A 14,991-nucleotide genomic window follows, 5' to 3' on the forward strand; every position below is an offset into this window, starting at 1 on the left:
CTCTCCAGTTAGATTGCACCAAGCTGTCACAACAACAACACACCTTCAGAATCACCGGGAGCACGCTGGACGTCACGGAGGATATGCGAGGTGGACCCGGAGGAGCTCATCGAGCTTGATCTTCGGTGCTTTAACTCATTAACGACCGTTATTCCATTTAGGGTTAACGCAGACTGTTTAGATTTTACAGTTCATTACAAGACACGGTGCCTTCACTTACATCAGAGGATTCATGCAACTTCACATGTCCACCACTTGAAAGATAGACAGTGGTATGGTACGGGGTATTATTTATGAGATTCAAAGCCATAGTTTTACTAATGGTTATAATATTTACTTTCAAAGGCATAACAGTGACGCTGAAATAAAAAATAGTGAATTTAAATCTGATGACGACGACTGAATATCAAATCTTACAAAAGCTTTAATGCTAAAATTATGACTTGTCTCTGATAACTGTTACATAGTTTATATCTTTGTTCTTTTAAATGTACCACTGTAGGATAAATTACTGTCATTAAAACAGTGTGAGCTTCAGTCTTTGATAAATCCCGAGTGTCAATGAATGCACCGTCATCAAATTTAAACGTCCAAAAATGGAGACCTTTCATTGGTCAATAATTTTAAATGCAGCAAAGATTAGCCAATCAGTGACACGCTTGTTGTTCGTGGGTAGCAACCAACGTAGGCAACCGTTTTCCCCCAGAAATTGGCTTGTTAGCTCTCAGTGCTGCTCAGTTAACGTGCTTTTTAACTATGAAGATTAATGTGCTAGTGACTTATTTTATATTATTTTAAGTTTGTTTGTAAATCTACTGCTGATTCGGTATTTTTCTCGACATGAACCTTGGGTGAGTCTGCTGCTGAACAGCTTGCTAAGCTAAAACAGTGAATAGATAAGGTGTCGCAGTGAAATTGTACAGAAATTAATGCTTATTAATTAATTTCAGAAAATCAATCGAACTTAACCCACTTTGACATATTTGCTATTTATTAATAATTTAAAAAAAACATAATTTGTTTCTCACAGTCTGAAGTTAAATCAAACCTGTTTTATGTCTGTTAGTCATGCAGTTCAGAGGCAATACTACCAAATAATTTTGAAGACATAAATAAACACAATTCCTTCTCTCAGTATTGATGCATTTAGTAAATATAAATAATTTTATTAATTCTAACTAAAACAAAACAAGAGAAAGACAGGCCGATTTAACTTAAGACTGTGAGAAATATAAATGTGTATGTCTTTTTATTAAGTGTATGCAAACCTATGGTCTCAACTGTAATAATGACTCTTTATACAAAATTTATTATACACAGGTCCTTCACTTTGCTCAGTTACTATGTTGCTTCCCAGTGTAAAAATAATCTAAATTCCTAAATTTATTAAAAATAAATATTTGAAATAACATTAAAAACAGAGTATTTAAAACTTTAGGTGACTTTTGTGTAAAAATCTACACCTTTTATGACAGAGGTTGTTGCTGGCAGTTGGAGAACATGTTAGTGTGTGCAAAATGTTTTTAGTTGGATATTAAATTACGAGTATCATATTCAGACTCTGTGTATCCATAATGTATTTGATTCATTAAGCGGCTCAGATACTAAAGCTCTCAGAGCTGTTGAGGTGTGTAGCTGTAAATTAAATTCAGACATAACTTATTAATCTCAGTGGGAAATTTAAATGCATCTTATATTATCAAAGTTTCTCTAAAGAGATTTTGTCGACACGGATGGTTGTTGGCAGGACGGTTCTGTTCTAAAGTGTATCGAGTTTGGAGGAAAGCAGACAATGCTCCTCACTAACCCAACAGTGAACTATGGTGGTGGAAGCATCATTCTGTGGGACTGTTATAAATTAAGTAATCTACCAGTGGAATTAATACAATTTTATCAATATGAAGGAATTATAAGCTCCTTTATCTTGTTGAAAGGAGACTTGAAGTTAGTTTTGTCTCAGGTACACTGAGATATTTGCACTAGAAACAAGACAAATAAAAATACTTGATAAGATTTTGTTTTTTGAGTGTAATCCCAGCCATTTTTACCAGAATAAACAAAGGATTAATATCTCTGAAAGTTGTTCATCCAGAGTCACTCAAACTCCTGGTGTATCTATAAACTAGTATTTTCTTCCAGGGTGCTTCAACTAAACTGTAAATAAAGGGTCTTAATGCTTATTTAAATACAATATTTTTAAAAGAAATTATTAAATACATATCAAATTTTGTTTGATTTTGTCATTGTGGGATTCTGAATGTAGATTGCTGAGGAAAAATTTGTGAAAGCCAAACAGAAAAACTCTTTCAGAATCTATTTTAGGTTTTAAAAATTCAGATTTAAATCAGTGAGTGAATGAAGGGGAGCTATTAACTTTCATTCATTTTCTTAAACACATTTTTCCATTTGTCTCTTATGATTGTGGTTTTTGTTTTCTTCTCTACTTTGTGCTCTAATGACTCTTATTGTTCCTGAACAGAGATGGTCTGCTGTTTGAGCTGGAAAATGGAAAACCCAGATTGATTTTACTCACTCATGGTGAGGCTTTTCTACTTCACAACTTACCTTAATGGCAACATTTTGGGATAAATTATCTTCTTATCTTTGCGTTTGATTACAGAAGACTTTGCTCCAATATACTAAGATATCTGCTTTAACAACCATTTCATTGATTTAGCTGCTTATGATAAAAATTGATTGCTGTAAAATTTAAATGATTTTAAAAAATGTCTACGTTTAATATTAAGTAATAGTAATATGTCTAAATTTTATGCATTCATGATATTTTTTGGCTCATTTGGTTTATTTTTACAGCAGGTGTTGTGAAAAATCCAATAAAGGTAAGAAACAACATTAACATCTGTTGTCTTTAGCTCTATATTGGTGTCCAGCACTGCTTAGTCTCTTCCAGAAATGATTCCAGACAGAAAGGAGAAAAAATAATTAAAATAAATAAATGTGTTGATCTTTAAGGTCTTTGTTTACCTGAATGGTTTGTGATGCGTTTCCTGCAGCTGCCCAGTAAACACAGAGCAGCTATCATCCTGAGCGCCAGGCAGCCGTCCTGCCTGGAGGAGGTTCAGCCTGAGGAGCGTCCAGCTCACCAGGCTGCGCGGGGTGTCAGGGAGGTCAGGTGTAAAGCAGCAGCAGCTTCATCCTGCAGCTCCAGCATCTCCACCACTGATGGCAGAAGCTCCATCCTGAATTCATCCAAAACTCCGGGCCGTCATAAAGAGCACCCCAGTAAGGCCGTGGCAAAGGTAAGGGAGGCGGAGCCTAAATAATTCATGTTTGGATCAGTAATGGTACAATTTAAAGGGGAGCTAGTAGGTTAATTTCATATATTTGTATTTCTGTTTGGGTTTCAACACCATCCAGCTGACAGTAAGTTGATGTTTTTTGGTGTCTGGAAAATGAGCTGTTTCAAAAACCTTCAAAATGTAACGTTTCAGATAAGCAGTAAAGCAGCCCGTTACCTAGCAACCCAGCGATAATTCCGCTGTCACTTAGCAACCCTAGCTGATCTCCAGCATGTTTGGTCAGCTGGTTTTACAGCTCTACAATGGCTGCTGGAAAAGACAAGTGTTTTCTTGTTGACTCACCATCCAGAAACCACTAACTACATTCTTGTTGGTTGTGCAAGAAGGCTCCACTTCTGCTTTTCAAAGATGCACAGTTGTATAATTGTTCATCTGTATGCAGCCAGTTTCATATGCGAGTGTAAATAAGAACAAAATTAAGCATTTATTTTGCATGGTGGAAGTGTAAAACTACTTTTTAAAGCATCCCTTAAATAAAGGTTTATTATATAAAACATTTGGTATCTCAGGTAGTATAATAGTTATCAAAATAACAACAATTTCTTTTTCCACCTTTTTCAAGCTGCTGTGTAACTTTGTTTGCATCCTCTGAAGGTAAAGGCAAACAAACACAAACTCAGCTCTGCTGTCGGACCGCTGGGATCCCCCAGGAGAACAGCTCTACCTCAAAACGGCAAGGGCGGAGGCGGAGCGTCGCAGCCTGTGCTGAGCAGCGTGGATGCAGGCCTGAAGGACGGAGACGTGGTGTGTGTGAACGGAGAGGTGCGGGACCTCCTCAGCTCCATCACGGTGTTGACCGGCTGCACCCAGCAGGGTCCAGAGGAGCAGGCGGCTCAAGGTGGCACAGCAAGAAAAACTGCAGGTCTGCTGGAAGCAAAAAGCTGCATCATATTATAAACTGTCTCATTTTAATCACTAGGAGGTCAAACACACACAAACTCTGTCTCTTCTGTGAACGGAGGAGAAGAAAGGCAAATAAAGGAGGATGAGAAAAGAGAAGAAATGAAGGAGGAAGGTGTTGATGAATATGGCAGGTAAACATTTTTATAAACTCAAATTCTTCTGCTGTAAATCATTCCAGATTGATTCAAGTTCAACAAAAATAAAAAATAAACATTTAAATTCAGTTTGAGCTGTAATTTCTTCAGCAGAAACAATAGGGGTAGATATTAAAAAACGGTAACATCATTTATCTGTTTTAAACATAAATTCTATTTATTTAAGAGAATAATTTAGACGTTGGAGGCCCTCGCACCTCATCGTGGCTCCGGCCTCATGGCGACCGAAGGGGTTCCAGCAACGCCACCTGTTCACCACATAGACACTCTCGTGCAGTTCCCACACCTGTCCACTAGGCGATACTCATTGACGTGTTCAGCAGGGTTCCCTGACGTTGCACAAAAGATCTGGTGCAGATCGGTATTAAGGAGATAAATCTGTTGGAACAACCTAGGGGGTGCAGTGGAGTCAAATTACATTTTAATGCTATTAGGGTCTTTAGAGGTTAGCAAAGATCAATTATTGTCAAATTACATTTTAATGCTATTAGGGTCTTTAGAGGTTAGCAAAGATCAATTATAATAAGTTTGGTGCAAATCGAATGATGCATATATGATGTATCAGGCAACCGTATGCAAACTGGGAGGGATTAGAACTCGCCATTCAGCCACGCCCCCTTGGCCTGTTGCAATAAACAATAAATCAATTAATCGTACGATAAATTAAAACTATCGACGTCATTTTAATTATCGGCTTTATCGTCTCTTCCAGCCTTTTTCTCTTTCTGTTGATGACACTGAATGAAAAAAGGCTCAACTCTGCTGATCTCCACTGCACATGCATTGATTAATGCCTGGTTTTAAAATTAGTTAACTGGACTTGCAGCCATTATTTTGTAATATAATTCTAGGGGGCCACAAAGAATTAGGCCACAAAACAAACAAAATTTGTAAAAATCCTGCTAAAGAAATCTGTCCTGTCTTTCCAAATTGTTCTGTTTTCTTTTCTTTCTTAGGTTGCATCGCTCTTCGTTCAGTTGGTTCAAAGAGCGCCGGCCGGACAGCAGAGCCGCCATCGACGCAAAGAAGGCTCAGTGGAAAAGAGAGCTTGGTACGAACGCTTTGCATGTGGCGACAGAGGAAAGAAAAAACTGGCTCTAAACGGGAAGAAACGTCCAGCAGTAATAATTTTGTTGAACGAAAATGTTTGTGTGACTTTTAGATGAGCAGGTCGCCCTGAAGCAGCAGCTGCAGCTTTCAGCCCCCAGCAGACTGCAGGTATTTCACCTTCACCTCAACCTTTATTAGACTCTTTATTCTCCTGGTTTAACACCCAACAGTTGCCATGATTACTTCATGCTTTTAATCAGAAAAAAGCACAGAGCCGGAAATCATAATGGGAACATTTTCCATTTGAGAAGCTGCGTACTGGTTAAATTTATCCCTCAGATGGAACCAAATAACTGGAATAACTTTTAAAAAATTTACATTGTTGGGGGAAAAAGAGGCTAATTTTAGGGAGTGTATTGTGGTTTAACAGCAGTCTGTCAAATACAAATAAGTCTGAAATTATTCATACCACAGGCGGATTTAGACTTTTTCATTTCCATTCAAGTAAGAAGTTTGTTTGTGACGCTAAATGAGGCAGGCGTCTCCGACCTGACACTGAAACGACATGAAGAGGTATTAGGAAAAAATGGATTTTACTTGCATTACATTCAAGAACGGCAGCATTTGAGTTCTTCTTTGTTGTGTCTTGTAATGATTTATCTTTGGGGATGAGCCTAAAATCTTTGAGGTTTTTTTTCTTTTATTAGTTACAAGAATATAGTGATAATCGATGCAATTTTACCACAATATTCTAAAATTTAATCAGAATTTTAATGAAGAAATTCATAAATTTTTTCTATTAAAATCAGCCCTACATATTAGTATGAATAAATTTTAGTCATTATCCAATAAAATCCGGATTTTAATGGGATAAAATCAGGAAAAATCCTGTTTTTAATTGATAAATAAAGTTTATTCATACCAATGCGTACTAATGTGATCATTTTAATGAAAAAACATTTTCTCATTAAAATTTTATCCATTTTTATCTCTTAAAATCCTAATTTTAATGGATAAAATCGATTTATCGCACAGCTCTACACATGAGTATGAATAATTTTTATTTGTCCACTTTGAGTTCTGACTCTCAGAAATCCCTTCAATCCCTAAATCCTTCTGTTATCATTTAATGGTGTAAAAACATCAAGTAGACCTGGAGGTGAATTAATAACAAAAACAAAATGCATCTCAAATGTGTAGTGAAGAGGAACGTGAAGCAGTTTCCAGGCCCTCCAGCCTGTATTTTATTGATATTTTTTGGATGTTGCTGTGTGTTGCAGGGTGAGAAATACGCAGAGAGTGTTTCCTCTGCCGGCCACAGAGAGCAGCCAGCCGCCACCAGGTCCAGCTTCCGACTTGGGGTAAACATAAACTCTGAACGTAGTTTCAAACATTTCACCTCCAACTGCTGGATCCCGCTGGATCTACGACACAGAGGCCCAAAGACATTTGCGGCCCTTGGTGTGATTTTGTATCATTCTTGTAACTCAAGAATGATACAAATTTGGGCCATCCAGCACAATGCAGAGGTAGAGTTTTGATATGTAATAAGAGTAAAACTTTTACCAACATAATTTTCTTGTAACGAAGTTTTAGCAAAAGGTAAAGCCACGTTTATTCAGAAACTTTTACTGAAAAGCCAAAGCCTTTTTTTATTAAGCTTTACTAAATACATCAAACATTTTGAAAAAGAGCCAAATCTTGTTCTTAGTGTTGAAGATAAATGTATTCGATCGAGTCCAAAAGAAGATTTTCAACTGTCAAAAATGTTTGATTTTTTTAAATGTGGAAATTTCCACATTGTTCCTAGAGAATTTCTGAAAATAATCATAAAATTTCTGATTTGATTTTATTCCACCTCTTCTTTTTTTTATCTACAATGATTCCCTAACGCACCGTTGTTACAATCCTTCTCAAGTTCTGGGTGTCCAATAGGTTTCCTTTTTGAAAGAATCTAAGCTGAAAATGTAATTTTCTTGAGTCAGGTTGTTTTATTTTTGGCTACTTTTGATTTGATCATTTTGGCCGGTGTGACGAAACGTTTGGACACCGTTGCTGCAGGAGGTGACGCCCATGGAGGAAATGCTGAGCGTGGAGAGGAAGGAGGAGCAGAGGCGGGTCTGGCTGGAGGAGCTGGACCGCCAGCGGGAGGAGACGGCCGAGCGCCGGAAACAGGAGAAGCTGCGGCGCAGACAGGTAGAGACCCTGGCCTAGTCCAAACATAGCTGGGTCGTTTTAAAACATTGACAGATGAGATATTTGCTTCTATAAAATACTATGCACTGCTAGTCCATACGCAAACACAAAAAAGGAGAATTTGCAAATCTTGGTCAAAGTTTTCAGTATCAGTGGTTTTCAGTGATATTAAACGGAGGTTATGTGTTTAAAAGGCCAAATCGCATGAAAATCCATTCGGTTTATCCGATATCTGGCGTCTGACCTCGCAGCAACGTCGTGTCTGTGCAGACGGAGGACCACGACCGCTGGGCCGCGCACTTCGACTCGCTCCAGCGCAGAGCGCCGGCCCAACCCGCGGCCCCGGGGCCCCTCAGCGGCTCCGAGCGAGACGACTGGGACCCGTCGTCCAGCTTGTCGCTGGTTTGGGAGGGAACCAGCAGCTGTGGAGCCGACAGCATCATGGGAGCCAGCGTGGATTCAACCAGAGGGTTTCCCTCCAGATCCAGGTAGAAAACTGGGAAATACGATCAACCCAGTCACAATAATCAATAAATCAATCGATTTTCATTTGCACAGAAGTCGTTAGAGGGATGATCCACTTTAGTATTGTTGAAAAACGCTGCAAACATTGACACCCTGTAGGAAGTTGTTTGCACTTCCTGCCAGTTTTGCCTGTTTTCCCTCTAAGCTGAATGATTCTTACTTTTGAAATGCATAACCCATTTTAATCATTGTTGCGTCGCTTCTTTTGTTTATTTGGAGATTTAAAATGTTTTCCAGTTCAGTGTTAAATATTGTTTATAATTTTTTTTTCTTTATTTGGGTATACTTGCATTAATTAATTCAGCTGAAAATGGTCTCAAAATAACAATATTATCATATATCACAATAATTTATGGGCCAATTTATCATCCAGTAAAATGTATTACAGGCCTATGCAGGATTCCCTTCCAGGCTGGACTCAGCATCTTCATTTCTATCATAAGCAACTTTAAATATGTTTTAAAATGGCACATATGTAGAATATCTAGAATAACTTCTAGGACGATTTATTGTCCAGCAATATTTGTTTTATTGTGACAGGTTTACGTATTAATCTGAGTGGTAACTCCAGAGGAGCTGTTAAGCCAACTTTAAGTTACAATTCAGCTTTTATTGTGAAAAACAAGAAGGAAGTATTTGTTTCAAGCAACACGATAAGACATTTTTCTGGACAATAAATTCTCCCAGAAGTTACTGCAATAAACAATAATGTTGTTTTGAAGTCATATAATGATAATGGCATAATAATAATGAAAGAACACATTCTCAAAATCAATAAACTTTAAATTCTAACAAACATTTAACACTGGAACTGGGACACATTTTAAATATCCAAAATAAATAAACAAAACGACAAATAATATTATTTATGAAGTATCTATAAGCAAAATTATCTTTGAAAGAAGGCCTTGTTGAGACCAAAGCACCAGACTAAAAACTTTTATCATCCAGTTCTTGGTAGAAAGAGAAAAATATTAAATCATGTAACATTTGTTAGTATAACAGACCCATTTCTATTTTTATCTCCAAAATGTGGCCCTGGAAAGGTTTGAAAAATTGAAAAGTGCTTGAATGTTACTGTATCAGTTTTAAGCCCCAAACACCAACAGTAATAAAGCTCTTTGTTTAATCTGAACTCTGTTTTTCCTGCAGCTACCTGAGGACGATGACGTCGCTGCTGGATCCGGCACAGATAGAGGAGCGAGAGAGGAGGCGGCTCAAACAGCTGGACCAGCAGGTAGGGCGACACCAACCTGGAGGAAGCCTCGTCTTCAGCGCGTGCCGCTTTGGCTTCACCGCTTTATTCTGGCCCAGAGAGCCATCGAGGCCCAGATGGAGGAGCGCAGGAGGCAGAGGGAGCTGGAGGAGGCGACGAGGAAACGGGAGGAGGAGAAGGAGGAGCGGAGGGTTGCCATGGAGAGGGAGAAGCTGCAGAAGCAGTACAAGCTGGAGATACTAAAGAAGAAGGAGAAGGTCAGGGGTCGAAAGACGTTACACCTTCACCACTGGCAGAACATTCATCCCTTCAGATTTCACCAAAAGAGAAAGAAAAAGTCTGAAACTACGTTGTGCCTCATCCTTCATAGGTTCAGTGTAACTGATGGCAAACATTGGTCCTAAATCCCCGTTGACTGTTATCATAATTGTTAATAATAACAATAAATATTTAACTTCCTTTTGGGATCAATTAATTAAAGATGCTGAACAATATAACAAGCAGACAGACTGGAAAGCTGAATATTTTCTTTAAAGAACTTAAATAAGTCAATCTTATTTTCTTGATCTTGGAGAAGTAAGACTGCCACCTTCAGGAGGGAGTTAGCATCACTTAAACCCAATATTTTTTATCTTTTTGGGGAAAAATTTGCATTAAACTCACAATTATCCATCAGTGCAGAAGAGATTCATAAAATTGTTGATTTTTGCATAAATTTCTACAAAATCACAAAAGCATGGAATGATCGCTTTATATAGTTTGTGCTGACGCCCCCTATCTAGTTCCACCCTGGGCGTCTGCCAATGTCAGAAACAATCCATTTCCTTCTCTTCAGGTTTTGGTTGAGCTTCAGAACGATCCGGTCCCGCCGGCGGAGCAGCCAGAGATGGGCGGCGGGTCGGAGGAGCCGCCCGGATCCAGAAGTGAGTGAAGCGCTAATGTCGCCACAACCGACCCAAACAACCCAGAACAAACCGGTTCTCTGTGCTAAACTAGTCCAGCAGAACTTCACTTGTTTCAGGAGTGGTTAACATTTAGAAGTGACAAGTTAAATAAAAGAAAATGTAACGAATGTTGCAGTTTTGGTCCCCAGTCTGACCGACTCTATCGGACTTTCAGGTGTGAAAACCATCTTAAATCTCCGTGGGTTCAGTTTAGGCAAACCTAAACCATGTTGGCCATATGTGTATTTTTTCCAAATATTTCAACTACAAACTACTAGAAAACTTCTTCTAACTGTTGGTTTTGTTTGTGTGTGTTCAGCCGTCACCCGGGAGGCTGACAGTGTGAAAAACGGCGACAGCGGTTCGTCGTTTAAAGACTCGTCTGTTCAGACAGGTGAGCTGCCACAGATGGACCCCGCTCTCATTTTTAACATACAATTACAGCTTCTCTCCTCCCCCTGAGCAGAGGATGCTCCTCCTCCTCCTGCTGCTGCTGCAGACAGAGTTCAGTCCGCTGACGTCTCCGTCCAGAACCAGAACTGTCCGCCTCCCTGTGGTTCTGCTGAGCCTAGCAGCAGGAGCCGTGCGCCGAGAGCGGGGAAGGAGAACATCTGTTTGCCAGCGGGAGACGACCCGTACGCACCGTTCGCCCGGACGGAGAGGAGCAAGAGGAGCAAGATGAGGCCGGACTGGGGGACACAGAGGTTAAAACACAACATTTACTCCAAAACAGCAGCTACATTCCCATCACTAAGTATTTTTCTGGATTCTGCGAATGTCGAAAAAACACAGTTTTGCAATTTTGGTGGTTCCATTAAATAGGAAATTACATTAAAACCATACTTAAATGAGCTTGTTTATGCGATAAGTCACTACAAATTATGGGCACCGGATGTAAACATTCACATGAGATACGTTTATAATTCAGCCAATCAGAGGAGAGGTTGATATGAGGGCTGATTAGCAAACGGTTTTTGTTCTGTCCCTGCTGCGGTTCTCCAGGCCCAGCCGGCGGTTCGTTCCCGCCTCGGAGCGCTACCCGGTCTCCCTGCAGAGGGACCGGCAGGAGAGCCGACTGAGGAGGCAGGCTGAGCTGCTGGCCCTGCAGAAGGCCCGTCCGACCAGAACAGAACCGCCCACTCCCCAGCAGGAGGCCCGGCTCGGCCCCAACGGCCAGCAGAACAAAACCAGTCCCGCTAAGAAGGTGGAGAACCAGAAAATCACACTGGACTTAAATGAACGAAGTTGTTGTTGTTTACTAATGAGCTCTGATGTTTCAGGTGGAATCGGGTTTGAAAGGAACCATCGACACGGACCGGTGAGCTGCTCCACATTAACCTGAAACGTTCTCCCCTCATTATGTAGTTTAAATAGGGCAGGGCAAAAACATTATTTAAAAATATCTATTTTATTTATTAGTTTAATTTTTAGTTTTCGAAGATTTATTTTTTGGAGAATCTGGATTTTTTTTCACCAGTTTGTGACCAGCGCCACTGGAACTGCAGTAGTTTATATAGAGAGAATAAATGAGTTTCATCTTAGCAGGACGGTCTCAGATTGTTCAGTTTTGTTAATAAAATAAACCAGAGAGGTTAAATCTGGACTGTGGCATCCTGCAGGGGGCGCTCTCCTCCTGCCCAGAGTCAGCAGGCGTCCGGCTCTCCTCCTCCCGCCCTGGAGTTCGTTCCTTACCTCCGGACCGCTGAGGTCTTCAGCCTGGACCCCCTGGAGCCCGCCGCCACGCCGCCACCCAGGACACACCCCGGTTAGAAAAACATCAGAACTGTTTTAAACTCGACAGCAGCAGTCTGCAGCGGTTCTTAGTAAATTTGGCTGAAATTTTAATATTTCTAAATTAAGATATTAAGACAACAGACGCAGGTTTGTAACAATTATTCAGTTTATTCCTGCACTATGTCAATTTCCACAAATAATGACACTAAAAGCAGCGGTAATGTTTTTAGTTCTGAATCTGTGCTTTTTTTTATTTTTATATGTCATTTTAAATCCTACATGGGGAAAAATGGATCCTTTGTTTCCAAATTTTATGCAAATCTATATTTTAAATTGTAAAATTAGATTTTAAACTTCTCTGTGTAACTCAGGAACTCATTACTGTTTGAGCTGGACAGAGCTAGCACTATGGGACCTAGCATATGTCATTTACCCAGAATGCATTGCAATGTAAAAATTGCAAAGTCCATGTGACACTATTTTATTTAAATGTATTAAAACCAAACAACTTTACCGTATTGTTTTTACATCTAAAATAAATATTTCTCAAATGTTTTTGTTACAACTAATCGTGGGTCCCCTTGAAACCAAAACTGACATTAAAATATAAATTCTAAGGCTTAAGAATTGGCTACGAACCAGAGTTTTAAATGATCAGTTTTTGATTCAGAAGTCTTAAGTGCATTGTGTTATATTGTTTTTATATCCTTTTATTGTTTTTACTGTTAACTTTTCATTTTAATCAACCGATAAACATCCTTCTGGTGCTGTCAACCATCAACACCAGACCTTAGATTGTTTTGATCTGTTTTTGAATCTGTGCCTATCAAACAATAAAAACAATGCAAGAAATTCTAGAAAGCATAATAAAAAAATAAAATGTCAACTTTCCAAAAGTAGATATTATTCTAAAATGAAGTGTTGTGTGACATTTGCAGCTCTAGACAAGTTTTGTTTGGCTGACATCTTGAAAATGGATTTGGTTACAGAGCGGTGTTGTTTTCCCTGTTCACCACCAGGGGGCAGCTTTCTGCCCAACTGAAGGGTTTTAATCTGTTCCAAAATAAAAACTGGGTTTTATTTTGGAACAGATTAAACAGAACAGAAACTTTGAGAAATTAGTTTCAACACTGAGATTATATTAAACATTTTAAGCCTAAGTATGCTTTGCAGCCATCTTTCTCTGTAACCTGGGTGGACAGGAAGTCCAGTTTGTCTGTTTTTGGTGAGTTATTGCCAATCAGAACCTTATCTGTCCTGGTCAGGCCCTCCTCCTCCTGAGGCTTCAGCTCCTCCTCCTGGCTCCTCGCATCAAGACCCGCTGCTCCACCCAGAGATGCTGCCTGGCTCCCAGCGCCAGCAGGAGATCCTGAGAGGCCTGGCCCAGCTGCGGCAGGTAACCCAGACAAACCTGCTGGCTCCCAAAGGAGAACAGAAAAAAAACATGCTGACCACTCAATCCTGGAAAAGTATTCACACCCCATAAACTCTGCAAATGTTGACAGGGAGCTACGCCACACTTTTCAGGTCATGTAAAATGAGATAGGAAATTTTTATGAGAGCATAAAAAGATGTAATATGTAAAAATAATTAACTAAACACATAATATAATATATATATAACAAACAATGTACGTTTAAGTCTTTTTACCAGCAGCTTGTTTCCCTCGGATCAGTTCCGCCTGCAGGTGAACCCACTCAGCCAGCCGCTGTCTGTTTTTCAGGGTTTATTACAGAAGCAGAAGGAGCTGGAGACGGACCTGAAGCCCGTCCGGAACCGCCGTGATAACGAGCAGCGCGCGCTCTCCGCAGCTCACCGCACATGACCGCCGTCGTCTGGAAGCCCCTCCCACTGCTGCTGATGGGACTTCCTGTTCTACGTGGACGGAAACCGCCTGAAGATAAACACTAACAGAAACCTGCTTCGGTTTGCTGTGATTCTTTCATGGAGGGAAAAGTTTAAACGAGCGATTTTCCCCTCGGTTTCCATCAATCTGCTCAAACAGGAAGGTTCTACCTCATTACGGTCGCTGTTACAAAACGGTTTGGTCTCCCAGTTTCCTGCTGAACAACGAGCGACTAGTTTCTAAATGTTCCATTTTTTATTTATTGTAAATGTTATTTAAAGTTTGGTTTATTAATAACTGATCATTTTTAATAATTTTTCAAAGCTGCAATGTTGACATGACAAAGTCTGGCTGCACTGTGTATGGCAGGCTGTTTTAGCATAAAATCCATTTCACCTCTCTTGAATTCCTGATAATTAATGTAATTCAGTTACATTCTGACTTGTAAAAATTACATTACAATAAATTTTTATGGAAGTTTCAATTCAGAATGTCTACAATAAATTACTGGCTGTGAAACATAAATTGAAATTGGTCAAAAATAAATTTCAAATATTTACATTTTTGTTCTGACTAATCATAATGTGAATCATAATTCTTGATATTTTAAATGGTTTTTTGAACGTAAATTGAAGAGGTAAAACTGCAGCTGTAATTTTTACTATTTGAATTTCCTTTTCAGAAATCTCCAAATGAACTGGAAATATCTTATTAGACAGCTTTTCTGTTTCAGATGATCTTGAATTAACATTCTGACTCATCAGAATGACATTACTCATCTACTGAATTATTCTGACAAACAAAAGTGTCACAAATTTACATAGCATTGTAAAATTTAATTAAAACAATGACAAATAAAAAAATTGGGAATGAGTTGACAGCAGCACATTTTCTACGAAGCTGAAATTCCTGCTCACGATCCTCTTGGCACAAAGTTCTTTCTTCACCTTTGCACTAGAAAATTGATGGAATGCTATAATGCCGAGAGTTGATGGATTTTGGAGATCCTGAACCAAGTCACCTTCCAAACCTGGCAACCTTACGAAAAGCCAAGCAGGAGAGAAAAGATTTGGAATAAGGCGACAAAGACCCCATTCTATAT

General features: G+C 39.4%; 2 protein-coding genes across 7 annotated transcripts in view; one reads left to right on the forward strand and one right to left on the reverse strand.

Annotated features, from left to right (window-relative positions):
• Nucleotides 1-219, reverse strand: part of ip6k1 (inositol hexakisphosphate kinase 1) — a 29,604-nt gene extending 29,385 nt beyond the window's left edge. For all 4 annotated transcript variants that reach the window (XM_044121888.1, XM_044121885.1, XM_044121889.1 and 1 more), the window contains exon 1: nucleotides 44-219. The gene's annotated coding sequence lies outside the window, so the exon portion shown is untranslated. The remainder of the gene's footprint in view (nucleotides 1-43) is intronic.
• ccdc66 (coiled-coil domain containing 66) lies at nucleotides 15-13,964 on the forward strand. 3 transcript variants are annotated; one of them, XM_044121882.1, is made up of 21 exons: nucleotides 657-851; nucleotides 2,480-2,538; nucleotides 2,815-2,840; nucleotides 3,015-3,260; nucleotides 3,915-4,158; nucleotides 4,240-4,354; nucleotides 5,335-5,429; nucleotides 5,541-5,596; nucleotides 6,709-6,789; nucleotides 7,490-7,624; nucleotides 7,895-8,112; nucleotides 9,302-9,386; nucleotides 9,464-9,622; nucleotides 10,201-10,288; nucleotides 10,629-10,703; nucleotides 10,776-11,013; nucleotides 11,312-11,513; nucleotides 11,590-11,627; nucleotides 11,929-12,074; nucleotides 13,309-13,439; nucleotides 13,767-13,964. In XM_044121882.1, the coding sequence occupies exons 1-21, from the start codon at nucleotides 841-843 to the stop codon at nucleotides 13,866-13,868; spliced, it is 2,550 nt and encodes an 849-aa protein (XP_043977817.1). In that variant the 5' UTR covers nucleotides 657-840; the 3' UTR covers nucleotides 13,869-13,964. The 3 variants fall into 3 exon arrangements, with proteins under 3 accessions (XP_043977819.1, XP_043977817.1, XP_043977818.1); XM_044121883.1 differs by having other exon boundaries at nucleotides 2,818-2,840; XM_044121884.1 differs by lacking the exons at nucleotides 657-851; nucleotides 2,815-2,840 and adding an exon at nucleotides 15-125.
• The last annotated feature ends 1,027 nt before the right edge of the window (nucleotides 13,965-14,991 follow it).

Source organism: Gambusia affinis, linkage group LG07 (genome assembly GCF_019740435.1).
Source record: "Gambusia affinis linkage group LG07, SWU_Gaff_1.0, whole genome shotgun sequence".
Taxonomy (NCBI): domain Eukaryota; kingdom Metazoa; phylum Chordata; class Actinopteri; order Cyprinodontiformes; family Poeciliidae; genus Gambusia; species Gambusia affinis.

Coding starts and splice junctions, on each gene's coding strand:
- ccdc66 (XM_044121882.1), top strand. Junction 10,289..10,628: donor GGAGCCGCCCGGATCCAGAA/GTGAGTGAAGCG, acceptor GTGTGTGTTCAG/CCGTCACCCGGGAGGCTGAC. Junction 11,014..11,311: donor CCGGACTGGGGGACACAGAG/GTTAAAACACAA, acceptor GCGGTTCTCCAG/GCCCAGCCGGCGGTTCGTTC.